Source organism: Zosterops lateralis, assembly GCF_965231275.1.
Source record: "Zosterops lateralis genome assembly, chromosome: 1".
NCBI classification, from domain to species: Eukaryota; Metazoa; Chordata; class Aves; order Passeriformes; family Zosteropidae; genus Zosterops; species Zosterops lateralis.
The window spans coordinates 64159400-64182335 of NC_139762.1; the positions used below are offsets into that span (position 1 = coordinate 64159400).

The 22936-nt window shown below is 41.8% G+C and overlaps 3 protein-coding genes across 10 annotated transcripts in view; 2 read left to right on the top strand and 1 right to left on the bottom strand.

Annotated features, from left to right (window-relative positions):
- The window catches only part of CAP2 (cyclase associated actin cytoskeleton regulatory protein 2), a 68496-nt gene extending 62553 nt beyond the window's left edge, over positions 1-5943 (top strand). The window contains exons 12-14 of one of the 5 annotated variants that reach the window (XM_083876045.1): positions 39-121; positions 2716-2856; positions 4391-5943. In XM_083876045.1, coding sequence (XP_083732171.1) covers positions 39-121; positions 2716-2856; positions 4391-4474 — 308 coding nt within the window. In that variant the 3' untranslated portion in view covers positions 4475-5943. The remainder of the gene's footprint in view (positions 1-38; positions 122-2715; positions 2857-4390) is intronic. The other 4 variants (XM_083876046.1, XM_083876042.1, XM_083876044.1 and 1 more) reach the window with 4 other exon arrangements.
- The window catches only part of LOC310917663 (uncharacterized protein), a 133062-nt gene extending 120686 nt beyond the window's left edge, over positions 1-12376 (bottom strand). For 3 of the 4 annotated variants that reach the window (XM_083876114.1, XM_083876115.1, XM_083876116.1), the window contains exons 1-2: positions 11612-12376; positions 9274-9345 (exon numbers count right to left, since the gene is read on the bottom strand). In XM_083876114.1, coding sequence (XP_083732240.1) covers positions 9274-9345; positions 11612-11821 — 282 coding nt within the window. In that variant the 5' untranslated portion in view covers positions 11822-12376. Of the gene's footprint in view, positions 1-6179; positions 8237-9273; positions 9346-11611 lie in introns of those variants that run through there. The other variant, XR_014591470.1, reaches the window with a different exon arrangement.
- A 501-nt stretch (positions 12377-12877) lies between these two features.
- Positions 12878-21845, top strand: FAM8A1 (family with sequence similarity 8 member A1). The gene is made up of 5 exons (XM_083876092.1): positions 12878-13402; positions 18059-18179; positions 20381-20504; positions 20733-20872; positions 21188-21845. Exons 1-5 carry the CDS (start codon positions 12901-12903, stop codon positions 21330-21332), a joined length of 1032 nt encoding a protein of 343 aa, XP_083732218.1. The 5' UTR covers positions 12878-12900; the 3' UTR covers positions 21333-21845.
- The last annotated feature ends 1091 nt before the right edge of the window (positions 21846-22936 follow it).

The window sequence follows — 22936 nt, forward strand, 5'->3', positions numbered from 1 at the left end:
TGTCTTGCCTATCTCATTTATGATTGCTTTTATTTTAGACAACTGTAAAAAGTTTGGCCTTGTGTTTGACAATGTTGTGGGAATCGTGGAAGTGATCAACTCCAGGGACATTCAGATTCAGGTAAATACCTAATTGAGAGATGAAGAACAAGTGAGGGGGGAAATGCCCAACATGGAGTTATAAGAGATTTTAAAAACTCACAGAGCACAACAAAAGTAAGAAGTATCCAAATGGATCTTTATGTGCACTAAATTCTGCTGATGTTTTTAGAAAATGCTTGTGAAAACTATTTACTATCACTGAACAAACTTGCTGTAGTTGAGTGCCTTCTGGTTCTGGTGAAGCTGAAAGATCTGTACACTGGCAGAACTGTTACTTCTGTCCCTGATCTGCTTGCTTTCATGCTAAGCAGCTCCCAGCACCTGAAAGTTCAGTGGTGCTTACAGAAGAATTTCTAGCAGATAGCTAATTGATTTCTAAGTGCACAAGATTTTTTTCTTTTCTTATCCTCTCAATGGAAATGTCCAAATAGACTGTTAAAGGACAACTAAATGCTATGAACTAAAAGTAGGTGCTGGGATTTCAAAAATCTCCCTGGCTGTCTCCCAGTGATGTGACACTTTAAATAACTAAGTAATGTACTTATTTGTCTTCAAAAGGCTTCATCAGAGATCTTCCTTGTGATTCTCATGAAAAGAAAATACATGTATTTTAATCTATGCATTGCCCTCTATACTAGGAATGCATGTCCTGCTCAAAATATATGGTCTGCCTGACATTTACAGCACTTCAGTCATCCCATTTCAAAGAGCTCTAACTACGTGCTCTAATACTGGGTTGTGTGTGACACACACAATGTAATCACAATGTAAGAAGGGACTCCAGGACATATTATTTTAAGTGGAAAAGAAATGCTATTTATTACATTAAACTGCCACTCTTCAAAGTGAGGTCTTTTGCTTAAGAGGCTGTGCCTGCTGTATGACATTTAATATAGGCAGTCCTGTTCCATTCAGAAATAATGGTCAGCCACCACAGGGAATAGGAGCAAGAAAGGATTTTTATATCTTGAACCTTGTGCAAGTGGCTCACATTGCTACCAACTGTGCATTATCTTCTGAACTGTAACAATCAGTTTTATTCATGATCACTACATGTCTTTTTACAGCAGAGGCAGTTAGTTAAGGATCCCAGGCACTTATTTGAGTAGTTTTAAAATAATTATGTTATTTTTAATCATTACCTCTTAAACTATTCATGAAAACTGAAAAATTCTTATGTAATGAATAGCAAAACCACAGCTTGCTAATACTCAAATAAAGTGGAAATAATAACCTTTTATAAGAATCAAAATTTTTGGAATCAAAATTAATCATGTTCTATGAATATTGCATAAGGCTTCTATGCATGTCATGGAGCAGAGTGAGGATCCACTTAGGAAGGCAGGGTCTGGTTATATGCTGTATGCTGCTTGAATCAGGCAGCTCCCACAGGGCTGGCATATGTCATGTGCTAAGCACCTCAGTTTTCTCAGTAATTTGAAGACACCTGAGTTCATAATGTCCAAATACATAATGTGTTAATGCAACAGATTTCAGTAAATTAATCCTACAGATTTTACTATAGCGACTTCAGTGCCATATTGCTTGTCTCTCCTTCATCTCAGTGGTATCTTTTTTCCTTGACAGATGTTTGCAAAATCTTTTAAACACCCCTTCCTTCTGTTCTCCATTGCATGAGAACCCATTTAAGAAAATGAACTTTAAAATGCATTGATCCACTGCATAGTTCAGACTTCAGGATAAGGGTGGGATGCAAGAGGACAGACCACTTGGTTTACTGCCACATTTAAGGAACTGAAGCTGAAAGATATTCTTTAATTAAGTGATGGGAGACACACTCTCATTAACAAGTACATCTGTGTCACATACTGTCACTGTTCTGTGGCTTGGGATGATCTCTGCTGTTTGGATGTCCAAGTTTATCGCTGTCCTTGCTAGAGAGGGCAGGAGCAGGAATTTTTACTGACAACCAGTGAGTCTGACTGTTAGCCACAAAGAAATCTTTCAATCTGTAAAGTTGTAAACAAGAGAAGATTTCCCTTCCTCGCCTCAAGTAAATCTTGTGCTTGCTCTTAAAGAGACATACAAAATGATTTTACAGATTTAATTAAATTGATCATAGTACTTACTTAGAACTGTAGCTTGCCTGGAGGGGATAAAAACCCTTTCCTGTTGGATGCTGCAAGAGCTTTGAAGTCTTCAGAGTGTATTACAAATCCCTTGTTGGATACTACTTTAGTTTAGCTGGGGTCTTTCCTTTACCCTTACTGGGTTGAAGTTGACATGTTTGACTTCTTAGTCAACTCTCACTAATGACCTTGATGAACAAGGTGAACACTGCCTAAATATCAGCACAAAAGTATCACTGAAATTAGAGAGAATGAGAGAAGTACTGTAATCAAACTGTATATTAAAAGATTGCTGGATATAACAGGTTTGCAGTTGTGTTTGTTCTTTGTTACCACCTTCTTTGTTACCAAATACCAAGTGTCCAGCAAATCAAATCAAAGCATGACATCGGCAGGTGACAAGGCATGACATATAGATCAGGTGCTGGTGGTCAAAATTAGACCTAGAAGGCAATGAGGATTTTATTAACAGTATCTCTGCTTGCATTTTAAGACTTGATGTTAAGTAGATTTTATTTTGCAGGTGATGGGGAAAGTGCCAACCATTTCTATTAACAAAACAGAAGGTTGCCACATCTACCTCAGTGAGGAGTCATTGGATTGTGAGATTGTGAGTGCCAAGTCATCCGAGATGAACATTCTCATCCCCCAAGATGGTGATTATGTGAGTGAGATTTTTTTAAAATTTCTTTTATGTTCCATACTAGTCTTGGCAGTTAAGAGCACTTAAGCTGCTAGGAAGGAAACTGATGTAATGCACATGTATGTGACAAAAAAAAAGATCCAAACCAATTTAATTTCTAGGTGTCTGTATCTCAGGAGGAAGAATTCCTTATTTTCTGGGGCACAAAGTAATTTCAGAGATCAGAAGTTATGTCCTCTCTTTCCATTCTATGGATAATGGCTTTGTGTCCTGTCTATTTGATCTTTTTTTTATATCTAAACATAATCTCCCAAAGAAATTAACTTCACAGAAGAATACTTAAGTCTGAAGATTATGAGTCTAAAACTAAAATAAATATAATACTACTATAGGTGAAATCATAGAGTACAATATACTTGTTTTTTCTAAAGCTGTTGATACATGGGTAGCAGCTGTAGCACTTTGTACTATTTTCAACATATGTCCTTAAAAGCCACCTAAACTGGTGCATTTTCCCAGTTCCTTTCCCATTCTAGTAAAATGTTAAACTGTGCCCTGTGGCATTTCTAGTAAAGTCATGCTCTGTCACTTCACACACAAGCAGGCAAAGTGTGCTCATAATAGCTACCTGGTGTCCTCAACAGAGAAGAGTTGAAATTGCAGTGCATGGCCATAGCCAAAATTTAATTTCTTGTTAGTCTTTTGGGCTGGGATTTAGTAGAGGGGTTTAGGCTTTATAAAATAAAATGTGTAATGAGAACTTTTGTGCTTCACATTTCCAAAAGTGACTGCTGGATGCCCAGCTTTAGACAAGTAAAAAGGGAATAATTTTTAGTGGGCACATATTCACCCATTTCTTTCTAAAAAAGAGTCCCTTTGGTCAGTCTCACCTCAAAATCACCGTAACATCAGAAATTACTGGCTGTCAAAACACCTCTTTGAGGTCTGAATGAAAAACTCTTCTCTTTGTGTAATTTTTTGTTTACTGGGTACAGAGAAATACTCAACAACATCTCACATCATTTCACTGAATTTTTGGAATGGAAGGGCACTTTACTTGATGTTTTGCTTCATTTTGTGTACCCCACAAAGGACGCTGACTATTTTGAAGTGTATCACACTTAAAATCATTGGGGTTTTTTATTTTATTTTCTTCTTCCATATTACAATATTGCTTTTGTCCTTAAAATTAGACTCCTGGCTTAATCTCTGCATCTAAATCCTCTCTACTGTCTTCCAACCCAGACACCGATGGAATCTGAAGTCATTTCTGACATGAGGCTTGTTTACTTAGTTGATGCAGATAATGGTGTGAGAGGGATTATTGCAAAGTAGTACCATACCAAGGCTATTTGAAACTGGGGAGCAATCAGGCTTTTTCCTGTGTGGCATTGTAAAATAGCTTCCTAGGGCAATGAAGAAGGCTTCTCTATAATCCTGGCATGTCTGAGCTATCAATGCTTTCGCAGTCATGTAGAACTAATAGTATTCCATCAGTTTTCACGAGATATCCCCTGTTTGTTTAACCATCACTGTTGCTTTTGTTTCCAACCAGAGAGAATTTCCGGTTCCTGAACAGTTCAAGACAGCATGGGATGGATCTAAGTTGGTCACTGAACCTGCAGAGATTGTGGGTTGACTTCCTCACGCCATGGAGCACTTGCTGACCGTGGCCAGACTGCGGCCAGCACACACAAAGCAGTAATGTAAAGAACTAGAAGTAGCAGGAGTTCATGCTGCTGTCATAGGCCTTCAAGCATTAGCTCTGCATGCTAGGAACAATAACACATCTGGCACCCTTTTGTCAGGCATCCCGGTCCTAGTCACGTCTCCACACAGTTTGCCTTCACATACAATTTTAATTCTGAATGGGAATGTAACAGGTTAAACCTCCACCCTCCAGTCACATCATTGGTTTGAAATACTGTGTACATTAAACCAACATACTGCACGACACACTTTTTTTTATCATCTTGCTTCAGTGCATTCCTTTTTGTGTTTCTGCTAATCAAAAACAGCATTAAGACTTTAAGGTGTTTATTTTTACCTACTAAGCAATTCCTGTATGATGCAGTAAAAATGTACTTGTAGAAAGTATGCAGTTTCTTGCAGTTCTGTGGCAATCATAATGTATTCCATTTCAAACAAGCAAAAAAGGAAAACTTTCAGCACAGCAATACATTTTGCTAACTGAAAATTTTTAAAAAAACTGGTAATTTAATCAAAAACATTTCTAATATGCATATTTAGAAGATTCCACAGTTTTCTGTGAAGTAACATTTTATTATGGTTCGCAGACTTGCTGTTGCCCTCTCATTTCTTGCAAATTAATAATTCTGTCTAAGCTAGGAGGGCCTCATCAATGCTAAAACCTTGCAGGAAGTTACTTGAAGGTTTTTTGCTCCTTGGATATATTTTTTTTTTTCTGTGACACCATCTCTCACTTTTTAAAATTTCACATTTTATCTAGCATCTTATACAGAAAACCAAGGAAGACAGACACATCTGATACCAGCTAGTTACTAATAAAGTTCCTTTAAAATATTTGTATTGTAGCTCATCATGTTCATTAAAAGTATCATCCTTGGGGGATTCCCCCACATTTGTAGGACTTACTTTCAAATACGTCCACAAAGCAAAGCCATAGATTTATGCCATACTAATTCTCAGCACAAATAAAGGGGTAATTTCCCATTTAGCCCTTTTACAGTCCCTGTGCTTTTTTTAACAAAAGTGGAGTATTGTATACATTTGTACTATTTCAGCACATAGTACGAATAAAACATTAAAAAGTTTTAAAAGTCAGCTTATGTTTTTGATCACTTGTAATACTTTGTGTCAGTGAAATCACAGTGAGATGCTTGCAGAGCTAGTTACAAGCTAAATTTTGTGCCTAACTTACCTTGAAAGTACATTAACTCTTAAGGGGTTTTAAGTATATCTTTGATTGTAAACCCTATACAATACAACCAGTAGTGCTCATTCCCTACGGTTTTGCTATCTGATGTTTAACCTATGTGTATAATGTGTTTGCTTTAATATATATCATTTTTCAACAGTAAACTTCTTATGAAATAAAAAGGAAAATGTACTTGTTTAAAAACAAAGTTGTTCAGAGCTTACTCTATTGCACTGTTTGTCCTATAGGCTTTCTCTTCCTTAAACCCTGTCTCAAAAGCTGGAGTGAGAAAAAGTAGCTCCTTGTCCCATTCCACTAAAATATTACCACTTTTGCTGCCATAATCCACCTGTGAGTAGAGGGTATTCTGCATGCCAGCTGATAAATCTGAAGTGTCATGCACATAACTTTGGTGACAGCCAGCAAATTGAGCTTTTCATGATTCTCACTTACTGGTACACCTGTATCTTCCAGAGATTATGTCTAGGGAGATGATCACAATGTAGTGCAAGTTGGTAATGTTTGCCTTCTATTTTTAACTTTTCTCTATATGGCCTCAATCACAAGTGGTCCACTCCATGTATCACTTGGATGTGCCTCATCTCTGAGGAACGGGCATTGCATACTTGTCATGATAAAAGGATTGTTGAAGGGTTGTTGAATCCTTAAATTGCAATTGTAATGCATTCCACAAAATAATCTCGTTCTGGAGCATCCTGGCCTGAGATACTGACTCTTTCTTTCATACAGCATCAAAGAGGGGCATTATGCAGCAGCAGGATGTTACTTATTGCCTTGGAGTTAAGGCACAAACCAAGTATCAAATCTTGATTACAAACAGAAAGCTGCAAGACAGCCCTGAATCATTGTACAGGCAAATTCTTGTAGTTCTTCTGAGGGATTTAACTCCCTCATCAAGTACCAAGTCTGTGAAGGCTGATCTGATTCCTCTTTTAACATTTGAAGGTAAACTCCTTTGTGGCCAGACCTTCACCTTAACATTCATGGTCCTGCAATGGGCAAGAGCCAAGTACGTTGCTTTGACTGATTTCTTAGCAGGAAAAGGTCCTGTGAAGTGACAACTCGTGCCTGGCAGTCTGAGCACAGCTCAGACCTTTGTCAGAAAAGGAAGAAGGCCTTGCATGGACAGACCCAAGGCAATTGCTTCAACTGAAGAAAAGAATACCAACTCAAGGTATTACTGGACACCAGAAAAGTAGGAGAGAGACTTCTAAAATAGATTATATCCAGCACTCTTAGTCAACCACATAACAACAACAACAAATCTATAACCACCTTTTGTCAGTTCAGTTTGGTCATCATAAAAAACACTTGTCATACATTTCCAGTAGGTTGGACTGTTCTTTCTCTGCAACCTGTCATTAAATTCAAAATTACAAAGGAGGGCTAAATCAACAAAGCTCTGCTTCCACTTTACATGAACTTGTGTACAATTAAAGGTTAAAAACTAATTTTGTGAAAAATCAAGTTTATCTTAAGAATAGAAATAGCCAGCAAACTGCAGAATGATGATTTGATGAGTCATCTCAACAATGAGCAATTGCAGCCACAAAGTTTTTCAGCAGCAAGACTGATCTGTGCATGATGGGTGATTCCAGCAAGGAATGAACTACTAAATGCTGAGCATCTCAAAGGTCCCATTGATTTTTTTTTTTTTTTACTGCATGCTGTCACACAAGATATACCCCTTGATTTCTGTGTTACACTGCACTAATATTGTGGTCATGGCCTAAAATCAGTGCCAAAACAGAAAACAGTGAATTTGGTTCATACATAGATAGAGGAAAAAAAAGTGTATGGTATAATTAGCCAGTTCATTCCTATAAACATGCATGGGTCAAGTATTCACTAGTACAGATGCTGTCAATCCTCCAGTAAAAGGCATGTGAAAGAGAAGGTGAATTTTTAATTTAAGTGTCTAAATGTAAAGAGCTTTTTTTTTATTTAGGAAAACCTTCAATGGATGTCAGACTTTCTTAAATAGGATAGGGTGCAAAGAGGAGGGAGCCAGGCTCTCTTCAGGGGTGCCCAGTGACAGGCCCAGAGACAGTGGGCACACACTGAAATGCAGGAGGTTCCCTCTGTACGTCAGGAAACTGTTTTCATGTGCAATTGACCAACACTAACACAGGTCGCTCAGAGAGATGGTGGAGTCTCCATCCTTGGAGACGTTTAGAAATCCCATGGACACGGTCCTGTGCAAAGGGCTTTGGGAGGCCCTGCTTGGGCAGGGGGCCGGGTGGGCTCCAGAGGTCGCTGCCAACCTCAGCCCTCCCGCGCTCTGTTTAGATTATTGGTCACTAAGAACCCATGGAAATCAGAAGCATCGAGGTAGTGACTCCAAGTACCCACCAGATGGCAGGAAACAGCCGAGGCCAGGCCTCCGCAAGCTTTTAATGACAACCTGCGGGACTGCAGCGTTTCCAAAGGACGTGAGTGCTGTTTGCCAAGGAGCTGGGGAATTCTGCCCTTTAAAAGTCACTGTAAAAACACTTAATATTACTTTAATCTTGAAATTATCATCTTGGTAAAAGGTAAAGGTCTGAGTAGAATAAACAAGGGAGAATAAAAAATAACTACTTGTTACTAATTATTAAATTGATCTTTTGGGGTTTGTTTTTTGTTGTTGTTGTTGTTTTGTTGGATTTTTTTTTTACACTGCTATGCTTATCTTCATTTAAAAATACCTAATTGCATTTAAAACTAATATTTGACAGAGCCATTGAAGATAAAGGAGGTAAGTAATTTCAAATCTGGATTTGAAAACCAGAAATCTTTTCCATGTGCTAGAGAATCAGGCACTTGCTAAGATTTTCCTGTGCCATAGTTATTTTGCAGACAAATAATTTTTGTTCTTACTCTTTCCTGAATCATCAGCATATCTGGATCTGCAGGAGTTCTTCAATGTTACTGCGCCATCTGTTCCTCACCCTATGCCTCACAAATCTTTCCTAGGGATCAAACATTCCATTTGGAATGCTTCAGGGGCTCAATTCAGAGTGCACCCTACGTGTGCTCTCCTGATGTGCTGTTCAGCTGGGCTCCTTCTAAAATGTGTAAGTTTCTAGGCAAATGGAGGTGAGGTTCAGTCAATTACTTGATATGCTAGCAAGCACAGCAGTTATCCAGAACAGACACCTTTACACAAACCAGATTCAGTTTCCCTTCTGGAGGTGATCTGGGCCTAGCTGCTGTGAAAATATTGCCCAGAAGTAGCTACTGCTCTCTGAAGATGCCTATAAACAGGCCCCTGACTTATGATAAAATCCCCCTCTTATTAGATAAAAAATCATAAATAATACTTCCCAAGGCATGTTCTGACTACCAGAATACAAGAACCTGCTCTGTCTTTATGGCTGAAATAACCCTGAAAAATCTTTTTGTGTGCCAAAAGTTTTGTAGAAGAACAGAGAACATTCCCTACACCACCACCCAAAACTCAGTGGTGACTTCCTAGGTTTAACCCTTCTTCCCTAGGTCTTGCTGCATGCTGAGGACCCTACCTGATCACCACTTACCATCAAAGACTCTTGCTCTCCAAAGCCATAGTCCCACTGCTGCTTCAACAGAGGCACCACCATATTTCCTCCCTGGGAAGAGAAGGGAATGTGACAGAGAAGGGAGTTAGGTAACTGGTAAGGCTTCCCAGTGCCACATTCCTGAGTAAAGCTGTTTTGTTGTTACTCTTCCTTCAAACAAGGCCAAGGTAAAAAGCAAATAAAGGTGTTTAAGCACAACTCCTAAACCACACAGTAATAATAAAACAGGCAACCACGCAAAAAACTTGTGTACCCTAGGATAAAAGAGGAAAAGCTTCTCTTTTTTTTTCTCCAGCTGATTTGCTGTGACCTTTTTATCAACTGTAACCATCAGGATTCTCTTTTCTCTGTATTCCACTGGAAGCTGCATCTATTAGAAAGAAGTTGCCTCAGTCAACCGTGTAAGGATTTAGAGCCAATCTCTCCTTCAAGTTCCTTAGATGGATGAGATAGATCAGTTTCAAAGTGAAATGCTAAATTAATTTAATTTGGGAGAAAGTTGTACCATTTTACATTATATTTATGTAAATGCCTACATATGTTTTTTGGCTCAAGTTTCATGTTTTGTATCTGGCTTTTCATGTTATGTATCTTCCTCCAAAAAGGGGGAAGGTTCTCACTCTTTGGTGACTCTCTATAGTTTCAGTGATGAAGAATCTCTTTAACCATCATTTGCATTTAATTTCACTCTGCACATGAACATAAATACTCGATACAAATGTCTAAATAGCATGAATTGTAGCTGCTGGGCCCAACAATAATTAACCACTTTGCAATGACAAGAGCTTGTTGTTGATTAATGTCCAACAACTCTCATCCAAGGACTCTTTGGAAGAGCTGCTATTATTAGAATATTTCAGCATGATGCAGGAGATGTGATCAGTTATCCCCCAAGCAAAGGAAAGAACTGAAGTTCAATGCTTCAGCGATTCCTCGGTTTTAAAAGTGCTTTAAAACCCTTGAAAATGAGATTCTGGAAGGTGTATCAAAAATGAGCAGAAGTACAATGTCTGTAGCTCTGACAGATTTACAGCACACCAGTGTTCAATTACCTCCCCTTGACCATGAAGGATTCCCCACTCAAGAGTGACTGAGCAGGTTTTTCAGCATTAAAGAGCTTAAGGTGGGATTCCAGATTCCCCTTAAACCTTAACTATTATGATACCAGCTTTTAGGTGCTTAACCTCCTTCTTTTGATCTAGTTCAAAACATTTCCTCTTGCCTAAATCTCATTTCTAGGGAAGAGGATATTCAACTACTTACTTTCATCAGCTGGTACAATGAGCTGCCCACCCACAAGAGAAAGCAAAGTAGCAAGAAATCACTGCTGCAGAAGAATACAAATACTGCCCTGTGTGGCAATCTGACACAGCAATGAAACAAGAGCCTCTGTCATCAAAAGCCTAAGCTGGGAGCTTCTCACTACTGGCAAGATCTGTTGTCACAGCATCTCTGTCGTATGCATCCCAGAATAGAAAAATCTGAGTGCTTAAAGAATTTGTGGGTCAGTTGTGGGCTTGTTCTTGGTTTTGTTTTAAGCAGAAGACTGAAAAACTAATAACTGGAAAAATTTGGGCATGAGGAAACATAACATTGTTACCCGTTAATCCCCTGCTCTCTGCTGTCAGTGATTCTGTTTCACCTTGAATATCCAGAATAATCTCATAGTGAATTCTAACTGTGGTTATGCCAGTGTAATGCTGCTGCTGGTGAGCCTAAAATTTAGATGTGAATGGCAGCATTATATGAAGTCTCTGAGATCTTGTAATTGTACTTTAAGATCTGATCTGGCTTTCAAAACCTGTGGCCACAGATACACACACACAAAAAAAAGCCGAGACACTCCTTGGTCTTGAAGGGTTTGTGGTAAAAATCAAATAATAAAAAAAATATATTAAAGAGACTGTAACTTATGAAGGAAGAAGAGAAATATTATAGGGAAAGAAGTCTTGTTACATTAAATTTATTGTCAGTTTTCCAAAAGAGTTTTTCTGTTAGGAATTAATAGATGTTTTAAAACTATCTTCTCCTCTATACACTTGTCTATCTTTCCTCCTTTCTCCCTAATCATGCTAAAACTTGCTGTATTTCCCTAAAAATTTACCCATATTGATTTCACCAAGGTCAATGTTACAAAACACGCCAGTGTAATTAAAACCATAGCAACACAGTGAGTGCCAGCATCTTACATAACTGCATAATACTGTACGGGTCACTATTTGGTAACCACTGTGGCAATTCGCCTCAGCTTGCTTGTATTAGAGACTCGCTGCACACAAACCTCTAGAACTGAAAGATGGAAATTTCTGTTACATACCCAGGAAAAATTCTTTACTGTGAGGGTGGTGAGGCAGTAGAACAGGTTGCCCAGAGAAGCTGTGGATGCCCCAGCCCTGGAAGTGTTCAAGACCAGCCTGGATGGGACTTGGAGCCACCTGGGCCAGTGGGAACTGTCCCTGCAGATGGGACAGGGATCTTTAAGGTCCATTCTAAACCAGGTCCGTTCTATGATTCTATGTTTTTTCATTTTTAAAAACTTGTTGAGGTTAAATGGGGAAGTAGTTCAACAGGGAGAGAAGATAAATGTTTGGTTTTGTTCAGCTGTGATGTTTGCTGTCTTCAACATGGGAAATATTTCAGGCTCACAGTATGTATTACTTGTTAATTCAGTATTGAGCTGTGTTATCACCTCTGTCAGACAGAACCCTCAGTCTGCTTGAGATACTTAATAAACATAGAAACCTTAAAGACTAGAAGTTAGTTTGAAGAGCTATGTTTGAACTTGCGGCTGGCTCTTTGTTCAGCATTTGAGGGGAGCAAGTGCCGTGAGGGGCGGCTGAGGGAGCTGAGGGTGTCAGCGAGGAGGCGGCTCAGGGCTGACCTTACTGCTCTCCAAATATCTGAAATATCTCGAAATATCACCCGGGTGGGGGCAGCTTCTTCTCAGGAGAGTTTCAGGTTGAACATTAGGAAGAATTTCTTCATGGAAAAGTTGATTAGACTCTGGAACGGGACGCCCGGGAGGTGGCGGAGTCACCGCGCTTGGAGGCGTTTAGGAAGAGCCTGGAGGTGGCACCCAGTGCCAAGGTCATGTTCAGTCATGGCTTGGGCTCGATTACAGAGGTCTTTTCCAGCCTGAACGATTCTGTGGGTTGTGGGGGTTTTGTTTTGGGGGGTTTTGTTTGTTGGTTTTGTTTTTGTTTGTGGGGGCTTGTTTGTTTTTGTTTTGGGGTTTGTGTGGGGTTGTTTTGTTTTGAGTTTTGGGTTTTTTTCAGACGACGAACATGATATGTAATAGGGGGAAAGATGAAAAGCGGGAGATAGAAGAGGAAAACAACCCCACACGGTTAATTCAGGAAAACAAAACCGCAGAAGCTGCGAACCCCGCGGAGCTCCTGGGGCCGCCCCGTTCGCCCGTCAGGGGCACCCGCCTCCTGCCTCAGCGCCGGGCGATACCATCTTGTGCCGGGGGCGGGGGGGAGCCTCTGCCTGTGCTAACGCCGCGCTCTCCCCGTCAGCCTCCTGCCCCCCCCCCCCTCCGCGCGAAGTGGGAGCGGCGAGGCGCGTCCCCGGCGCACGCGCGGTGACGGCTCAGTGCCCGCCGCGATGGAGGAGGTGGCGGAGCGCGGCCGGGCCGGCGCCGGGGCGGCGGCGATGGCGGAGGGCGGCACCGGAGAGGAGGCAACAAGCGACAGCACCAGCGCCAATGCCAATGCCGCTGCCGCGTCCTCGCCACCGCCGTGCTCCCCTCCGGAGGGCGGCGGGGCCAAGCCGCTGAGCGCGGCGGAGTACGCGCGGCGCGTACACCAGTGGCTGTGGGACTCGTACTGCGGGTACCTGGGCTGGCAGGGCTGCCCGCCCGCCTTCCTCGCCGCCGCCGCCGCCGCCGCCGCGCAGCCGCCCCCGCCCGCCGCCGCCGCCGCCGCCTACTACAGCCCCTTCTACCTCTTGGCTCCGCCACCGGCACAGGCGGCCTCCGCCGGAACGGGGCCCCGCGGCCCCGCCGCCCCCCCAGCCTGGCCGGGAGCGGCGGGCGCCGTGTCCCCCCTGCCCCGAGCGGCCTCCAGCGGCACCAGCGGCGCCTCCAGGGACACGGCCCGGCCGGCGGGTGAGTGCGGCCGCGGCAGCGCCGCTGGGCCCGGGGAGAGAGAGAGAGCAGCCCGATGAGAGCCACAGCTCCGGGGAGCGGGACCGGGAGAGGGAACCGGGGCGGCGCGGCGTTGGGAGTCGCTGCGCTGCCGTTGGCTGCGGCCACGGGCGTGGGGCTGTGCCCTGTGACACGGGCTGACAGCCCTGACAGCGAGGTCCTAAGTCCAGAATTTGGTGCGTAAACAAATTTGGATACAGGGTGACAGCCCTAATAGCGAGGTTGTAAATCCAGAACCTGGTGCGTAAGCAGGTTTGGGGGATTGACGTGCATATACAGCTTCAGAGCTTGTAAAGATGTTTTCGTACATACGAAGGAGTTGATTTTTTTTTTCCAGTGGAACTTATTCTTGTGGTCACAGGCTTATAATGCATCTAGCTTTATAAGTAGCCTGCTTGGATGATGAAACCTAAACTAACTTAGCCTATTTTAGTGGGCTCTTGGTGCTCAAATAAAATATTGTCGTCAAATCGAAGCGGAGAAGTGAAAACATGTTGACATTGAACAAGCTCAGGCAGTGGGGCCCGAGATAAACAAGTGTCTGTTGCAGCTGTAAACATTGAAGGCAGTGCGCAGCAGGCCTTGTGTTTATATTAGTTTGGGAGTAAAGCAGACTCGCTGTGATCACATCTGAGGTAAAACCTGGAGCAGAAACAACTCACAAGTCAAGGAGCACCCAGGTCACATTCCTTGAATGTTCTTACCACTGTGAGCAAGGGTAGGAAATTGTGGAGAGCGGTGCTGACGGACTTTGGAAAAAAGCCAGGGCTCGTTTCTCTCTGCGGGACAAAGTATGACATTGCTGATCTGTGACATTATTTATAAGCTCAGGGGCTGTATGTGTGTGGAAGGTATTTTTTGTTCCTTTTTCCTTATTTTCAAGGGAAGGGAGCTTGGCCTCTGAGCTTGCTTCTTTCTTATGTGTTTAAGCAGATGTTGCCTAAACATGGTTAGAACACCAAATAGTATTTTCTGTAATTATGCCCTGATTCTGTTAATAGTTTGCTTATGAACTGGTATTGCCAGTCATTAAAGGAAGGGTTGGACAAAGGCTAGGCTGGAACGATTCTTGGATTTTTACCTGTTTTTTCAGGAGTTAATTTCATATGTTAGAGGCAATTTAGGGCGTGAATAGCATTTCATTCTGCTGAACATGGTTATTCTGAATATTGCATGCAACACACTTGGCCCTCTTAAGGGGACTAGGTATGTGAAACAGTGATACCCTACAGTTATAAACAAAGACTGTTGTGCTGATGCTTGGGCCTCAGATTGCAGATGGATATATCTGGAACAGCTAAAGTGATTATGGCTCCTTCTTCCCTGCTGTAGATTATTGCCCACACAGCAGGCGAGGCAGGGCAGGTCATGGATCTGTCCCTGTGCCAGTGCAGTTTACAGCCCATGTGCTTATGTAAGCTAAAATAAGTGACAGCTTATCTTAACGGTGCAGATTTTTAAACTGAGATATCAAAAAATGGGACTGATAACTGCCTCTGCCACTTCAGTCTGCCTGCAGGTGTGTGCCAGAGCAGCAATATTTAACAGCACCCTGGGCAGTGGCAGCCTCTTTGTGGACAGTCACCAGAATTTAAGACACTTCCTTGCCTGGTCCCTCCCTGCTTTACTGCAGGAGATTACTGCTCATCCACTGGAAACAGTAGGGCAAAAGGTGCATCCAAGCCCCAGCTGCCCTGTGGCTGACTGGCACAAACCTGTTAAGCACTGTGGATGCAGGATCCCAGACTTTGGGCTGGATGGATGTTGCATTTGGCTGTCCTTGCCGAATAAATAGTAACCCTTGGCAGAAGAGTGGATTTCTGATATGAGGAACATCTTGAATCGCTGCAATGTAAATCTGCCAGAGTCTTAAGTGTTGCCAAGGCTTCTTAATGTGATGGAGTTAAACATAATTTGAATACTTATTTTCTTAGCCTCATGTAGCTTCTTCTTTATGCAGTCATTTAATTTAATGTATTCAGTGGTGAATAAATCAGTCTCTGCCACCAACTTCAACAAATGTGCTGCTTTTTACAGAGCAAATGAAAGCTTTCACCTGGTGCTGTGCACTCAAGCTAGGATTGGGAGACTGGCTATATTCCCTCCTGCCTTAGTTGAAGAATCTCTGATTAGAATTTAACAGACACCTTGGACAGGCTGTGACAATGCCAGTGGAATCCACTCCAGTATTATCCATGGCGTGGTGTGACACTGGCCCAGCACCAGGCACCCGCAAGGGACAAAGGCTCGGCAAAGGAGGGAAAAAGAAAAAAAAGTCAATAAAGTCTTCATGAGTGAGATAAGGACTAGGAGGAATATTTCAAGGGCAAAACAGGCTCAACTTCAGTTAAAAAGTGAATTTTATTACTAACAGAATCAGAGGAGGATAATGAGAACTAAAATAAGACCTTGAAACACCGTTTCCCCCTAAGCCCATCCCTCCTTCCCACCGGCAGTGCAGGGAGACAGGGCAGGGGGGTTTTGGTCAGATCATCACTGAGATTTCCTTCCACTGCTCAGGGAGAGGAGTCCTTCCCCTGTGAGGCTGTGGGGTCCCTCCCACAGGAGACAGTTCTCCATGAATTTCTCCAGCATGAGTCCACTTTCATGAGCAGCAGCCATACTGCACCTGCTGCAAATGTGAGTCCCTCCCATGGGCAGACAGTCCCTCCCAAAACTGCTGCTACTTGGATGTCTCTTTCCACAGGGTGCAGTCCTCCAAGGACAGGCTGCTCCAGCCTGGAAGCAGGGCTCCTCTCTCCACTGAGTCTTCCACTGGATCACAGCCTCCTCCAGGCATCCACCCACTCTGGTGTGGGCACCTCCCCCACGGGCTGTGGGTGGGTCTCTGCATCCCCCGTGGATCCCCAGGGGCTGCAGGGGCACAGCTGCTTCACCATGATGTCACCACGTCCTGCAGAGGAATCTCAGCTCCAGCACCTGGAGCACCTCCTCTCGTTCCTTCTCCACTGATCTTGGTGTCGCCATGCTGTTTCCCTCACATGTCCTCCTCTCCTTCTTCCCTGACTGGAAGCTCCATGACTTTGTTTTGATTTTCTTCTTAAATATGTCATCACAGAAGCAGTAGCAGCCTCCATCAGTGTGGCTGTTTTGGCCAGCAGCATGTCCGTCTTCAGAGCCATCAAGGATTGGTTCTGCTGGACATGGTGGAAGCTTCCAGCAGCTTCTCACAGGAGCCATATTGGTGCCTCCCCTGCTACCAAAAACCAGGCTACTTGATACTATCAATGCAGAGTGATCAGTGCAGCAGGTGTGAAAAGAAGCTGTATAAACCCAAGTGGGTTGAATAAGAGCTGGCTCTTACCTGATCCCTGCCTGATTCCCGGCCCTGCTGGCCCATTACCTCTTTCCAGAAGAAAATAGGACTTCTGGGGATTTCCCCCGGTTTTTAACCTGTGTTTTCACAGAGGCATGTCACCTTTCTAGTGACTTTACCAGATGTCAATATTCAAACCTAGTCACTGATTGGTTTTGCTGTAACTTTCTTGAAAAAGTCACTTCAGTGCAAAGCCACATTCTCCTTACCCCATTTAAGAGTGCTGTGGACTTTTGTCTTGGCTCTTACAGCTCATGGGGCCATGGCTGGCACCATCAGTCTCAGCAGCTGAACTGGGGGGGCTTATTCTAAATAAAATTTGATGATATTTTTTGAGATTAGAGAGTGATGTGATTTTCTTTCCTCTTCTGTCTGGAATCCCAGGTTGTCCTTTCTCTGTGTGAGGATAAGTATTCTCAGAAGCAGTAACAAAAGCAGTCGCTGTTTTCCACAGGTTCCATCTGGTAGTAGAAGGGCATTTCTAAGTGAAGTTTTGATGTGAGTCATTGCAGGTTTCATGTGAGAGTCGTGTTTGTCCTTTGGGAAACGGGAGTAGCTGGGTCCAGATGAACTATTTTGCAACACTATTTCTTGGAAACTTTCTAAGACACTGTTCAATGTTTTTTCTGCTTAAATCACCTGAGCAACAAAGGCTTGTAAGTGACTCCTCACTTTGTGCCCATCTGCATGTGGCAAATTAAATAGGGGAAATGTGTCATGTTTTCTGGCTGAGGATAGAGCAGTATGCTGTAGGCTGTAGAAATGTTTGTCAAGTGTGACTGATATTTTCATCCATTCCTGTTTGTATTTGAGTGGAGATAAAACAGGCCATGTCTTACTCTGAGAACTGGTATTTGGTATACATGGAAGCCTTGGAGCTGAGGGATAGAAAAGTTATGATAGGTCTAATTTTCTTTTTAATCTGACCTCTCAGATTTACATAAATCTTCTCTATGAGGTTGTTCTAAACAAAAGAACACAAAAACTGATGCATCTTCAATGTACTTCAGTTCTTTAGGAGGATATGATTTTGCCTGTGATCCTAATTATGAGGGACTGAGTTCTGTAAGAGTTAAAGTTCTTAAAAAAGCTTCTTCTAATTCAACTTAAATAATTCAGATTATTTTTTATCCATACATTTTTAGAAATTTTCTCAACATTTGAGCAGAGCTCTTGATTATGTTCTTGCAAAGAGGTTAATGTGGGTTGTGCTTTAGGTGTTAGTGTTAACTTTGTGTTAGTGCAGTAAATCTGGGTAATGTGAACTGTTTCTGTTGCAGGTCGGGAGTTCCTTATCCCTTCACTGGCACACAGGTTCATAGCAGAGATGGTGGATTTTTTTATTCTGTTCTTTATAAAGGCAACCATCATTTTAAGTATTATGCACCTCAGTGGAATAAAGTAAGTTGAACAATTTAAAGCTTTGTTACATACAGCTTTAAGCTTTTCATGCTCTGTGAGGTGTCAGGTTGTATTTATGGTAAGTCTGTGCATATGATAGCATTAAATAACTGGCAGAAGTTGAGGAAGGGCACCACTAGGCTAAGGTCCTTGTAAATACATCCTGATTTTGGGTAAGCTGATGGAAACACAGAAAATTTGTATAGGTCTGTAGACTCACAAACTCCCTACTAAGGAAAGATTAGACTTGCACATTTATGGGTAGGAATAATGAGATTATTAAAACGTCCTTTATAATTTTTAAAGAAAAAACACTGACAAAATTTTTAAAGGCCTTTAAAAATGTACTAGATCTCACTGGGATGAAGTTAATTTTCTGTATGGCATCTTCTGTGGTGCCGTGTTTCAGATTTCGACCTAAACAATGCTAACCCCCACAAAAAACCAAATCTGATCAAGCAGCTCAGATATGCATGTGCCAGGAATGCTGCCACACTGCAGGCCTCACTGGGTGTAAATTGAGTTTCTTAAAAAGTGCAAGTAAACATAGTGTGTGTCAACCGTAGACTAGACTGAAAGATTCATTTCACATTTCTGTACACACATGTAGTAATTGACCTCAAATACTTCCCTTTTAAAATACTTCTTTAACTGTAGATATCTTATTCCTTAATTCAGTTATTCTGCTTGGGGCGGGTGTAATCAAATATTTCAGTCTAAATGAAGAGATGAGATCTTGGTGTAGATCTCAATAATTCCACTAGTGTACAAACACATTTCAGAACCCGGGCTTTCTGCTCAAGAACCATCCAAACCCTGCTGGCTCTGAAGTGATACCATACAGATAAACATCTTCACACACCTTCACCTGCGGCTTGAAAGGGGTGTGGAAGAGGTTCAAATGCAAAACAATAAATACGTCAATGTAAATGATTGCTGGGTTTTGTTCAGATAAGCAGCAATTAAAATGCCAAAGGTTCATCTCTATTTAGTGGCCAGGTTCCACCACCTGTAACCTGACCGCTTGTGTTTCCATTTTGCCTTTAGTAGATGGAGAATGATAAAAATTGAAGTACTGGAAAGATAGGGAAAATCTATACGTGTATTGGTGCTGTAAAGTGATGAAAGAGAATTTAGAGCATTTTCAGTATTAATAGTTTTGTGAGACAGTTGCTTATAGGGAACTTAAGAATGTTCTGGGGAGTTTTGTGCTTGAGAGACACAGTATGTTTGGGGTTAGGCTGAATTATCATGAAAAACATAGGTCCTCACAGGCTCAAGAAATACACTTCAGGCAAAAGCTGTATTGAAGGGAAATGCAGGTTGTGCTACACTGTTTTTCTATTTCCTGGGTTGCTTTGGTGTGTTTCAGTCCTTAAATCTGAATAAAGAGGGGAGGCAAGTAGCACAAATATTAGATGGACTGTTTCAAAGCAGGACCGCACAGTTCTATGTGAGCCTGAATTAGATGCGTCAGTGAAAAATTCTTGCCTTAGTGTGTTACAAGTATGTCCATTCCAGGTATCAGATAAGAATGTTAAACCTGTGGAGTTTATCTTATGAAAAATACGCCATTAACTCAAAATAGATGCTTCACATAGCTCTGTTAGGCTAATAACCATAAGGTTTCAATTGCTTTATGTTTGAATCCTCCTACTGCGCACCAAGGTGCCTCCAGATGAGTGTGGTGAGCAGTAAAGAATGAGGAACCCTGATGAGAACCCTGATCATGCAGAGGAGGATACAGGGCTCCCCTGATTCCTTAGGGAGACTGCCAACTTCTCCCTTGCATTCACACAGAGTACCCTTTTCTTTTTCCTTGAGTGTTTATGTAAGAAGATACTTGGAGGCTTGGATGCCTTCCATTTACACCAAATCAGATGATTATGTGCAGAATCTGTTTACCTCCCAAGAAGTGTGAGAATTTTCAGAGCAACTCTGCAGCTCACTACCCAGGGACACCATTGTGCAAAAGTGGTAATAAAGAATGATCTTTTCTTAATGAAAAAGACAAAAGAAACTAGGCAGCAACTCAGACTGAAACTGAGTGCTCTGAATTTTAGTGGCTTGTTTAGTATCTGAGAGGGCAAGGAGCTTTTGTTCTTTTATAATACCAGAAAGGAGGGAGTGAATTCTGGTATTGAAGGGGTAACATTGGTATTGGGAGAAGGATGGTTTTAAAGGTGTTTTATTTTGTACAGGGACATCTCTAAATTTGCAATGCATTACATCATAGAAGAAATAGATGAAGATACATCCATGGAAGATCTGCAGAAAATGATGATAGTAGCTCTCATCTACAGGTTATTAGTCTGCTTTTATGAGGTAACTACACATTAACTCCTGTAATTAATAGTTGTGAGTTGTTGAAGAAAAGGTTTTAAAGAATAATGTTAAATAACGTTACCATTGGGCAGTAAAGTAAATCCTCTTTACGGAATTTTGGATTATGTTGAAGCTTACGACATTCACATAGTTCTGAGGATAACCAAGTTTGTGAGACCTGTCAACAACACGGTGGTGTGTGGAACTGAAATAACCTTTCTTTTACAGATAATCTGTATTTGGGGAGCAGGTGGAGCAACCCCAGGGAAATTCTTGCTTGGACTGCGAGTTGTGACGTGTGAAACATCTGTGCTTATTGCACCCAGCCGTGTGTTAGTCATTCCATCGTCCAATGTCAGCATGACAACGTAAGTGCTCCTGGCTCAGTCGTGTTGCATTCAGGTTAAGTGTCTTAAGGGATGTGATTTGGAAGGAAATTCACCATTGCTTTGTTGTTGACCTTTGCAATAATCAGACTGCCAGAGCTATTGTCAGATTCTGTGATCTAAGAATAAAATGGTAATTATTCAGTCACATGGAGTATTTTTCAGGGTAGGTGGTTAAATCTCCTCTAGGGCCCAACTTTTGTGCTGTGCAAAACTTAGGCACTAAACTTGGAGATTAACTACTAATGTAAGCAGAAAAGTGAAAGTAGGGCACTGAATGTTCTATTCTGATTTCAGGTCCACAGTACGAGCTTTGATCAAGAATTTTTCTATTGCTTCATTTTTTCCTGCCTTCATTACACTGCTGTTTTTCCAGCATAACCGAACAGCCTATGATATTGTAGCAGGAACTATTGTGGTCAGAAGAAATGGAGTCAGATGATACCAAAAAATGAGATTTTAGGACTGGTTCTGAACATCCCCTCCGAACCCCAGTGAATAAAGACCTACCCCAGAACTGAAATTGAGGTGTCTGTTGGAATCTTTTGCCCTAATTAAATAGGAACTGATTCAGAAGCTAAAGAAAATGTTTGGTTCCTCTCTGATGCCAGCAACTACCTTTGAAGTATTGGAGTTTTCATAGACGCCAAAGAAGTTTGGGAGAGAAAACACGTATTAAATCCAGGAGTATTAACCTCTGACTGATGAGACAAAAGCTGTAACTGTCTGCTTTAACTGCAAAAAGGAGCTCTTGTTTGTCAGGCTGTGGAAAGCAGATCCCTGGGAATATGCGACCGTGAAGGAAATGTTGTTCCTACAGTTTTGGATGTTGGCAGGTAACTAGAAAATGAAGTTCTTTTCCAGACAGGTGCCTGTCAAAGGATAAGGGAGAAGAGACCTGCAATATTAGACAGCAAGGCAAATGATGTTAATTAAATTGCCATGTGTGCAGAGATCAGCAGTGGTTATCAGTGTCTTTTATTATTGCTTCACAGATCATATTCCCTCACCTTTTAAGTATTTTCTCACAACAGTGATGTGAAAAGTTTCTTTGCATGATTGTCTCAAGCACTGTCACTTACTTCACGTGTCCAAGCTAACGAAGAAGTGAAACAATAGCTGCTTTTTCCTCTGGGAAGGGTATGTTACACTGCAGTGTTAGTGATCTGGTGTGTGTAAATAATTCTGGAGCCACCAACAGTACAGACCATGCCAATGAAAGGTAACTTTTTGCTTCTGTTTGGAGTGAAAGCACTTGTCTATTTCTTGCATATAATGCAGAGCAGAAGTGAATGTATTTCAGGAGCATGCAGAAAACATTAACTGAAATGTGTTATGGGTGTAAATCTGCAGAAGTACAAATACTGGTTATTTTCACTTTATCATTCTGGCTAATTGTTTGTATATTCAGAATAACTTAAATACTGAATAAAGAAACCTAATATTTTGCATGACTATATAACTTTGATGATTCATTTATTCTCACGTTATTAGTATCTCATGAAATTGATATAAGCAATAATTATGTTTTACTGAAATTGAAGTCAGAGTTTGGAACTCTTCCAAACTCTGACTTAGCCCTTTCCAGTACTTTTTTTTTTTCCTAACATCCAGTCTAAACCTGACACCAACTTGAGGCCGTTTCCTTGTCCTACCACTTCTTACCTGGGATGAGAGACCAACTTCCCATCCTCCTTTCAGGCAGTTGTAGAGAATAAGGTCACCCCTGAGCCTCCTTTTCTCTAGGCTAAACACCCCAAATTCCCTCAGCAGTTCTTCACAGGACTTGTGCTCCATTCTCTCACAGACTTAAGCACTGAGGTCAGGCATGGCAATCAGCCTGACGAAAGCTAAAGCAATCAGATCCAACTTAAAAGTCCTTTCTAGGGTAAGTTGTGCCTATTCACGAGAACTTTTATTCTCTTTACTGTAGCAGTGACCTAAAAACTGGGATTCAAAGGGGGGTGGCGTGGGATTAGGGAGGAAGGGAAAAGCAACACTGGTGGCTAAAACTTTCAGGGATAAGGGAAGGTATCTCTGACCCTG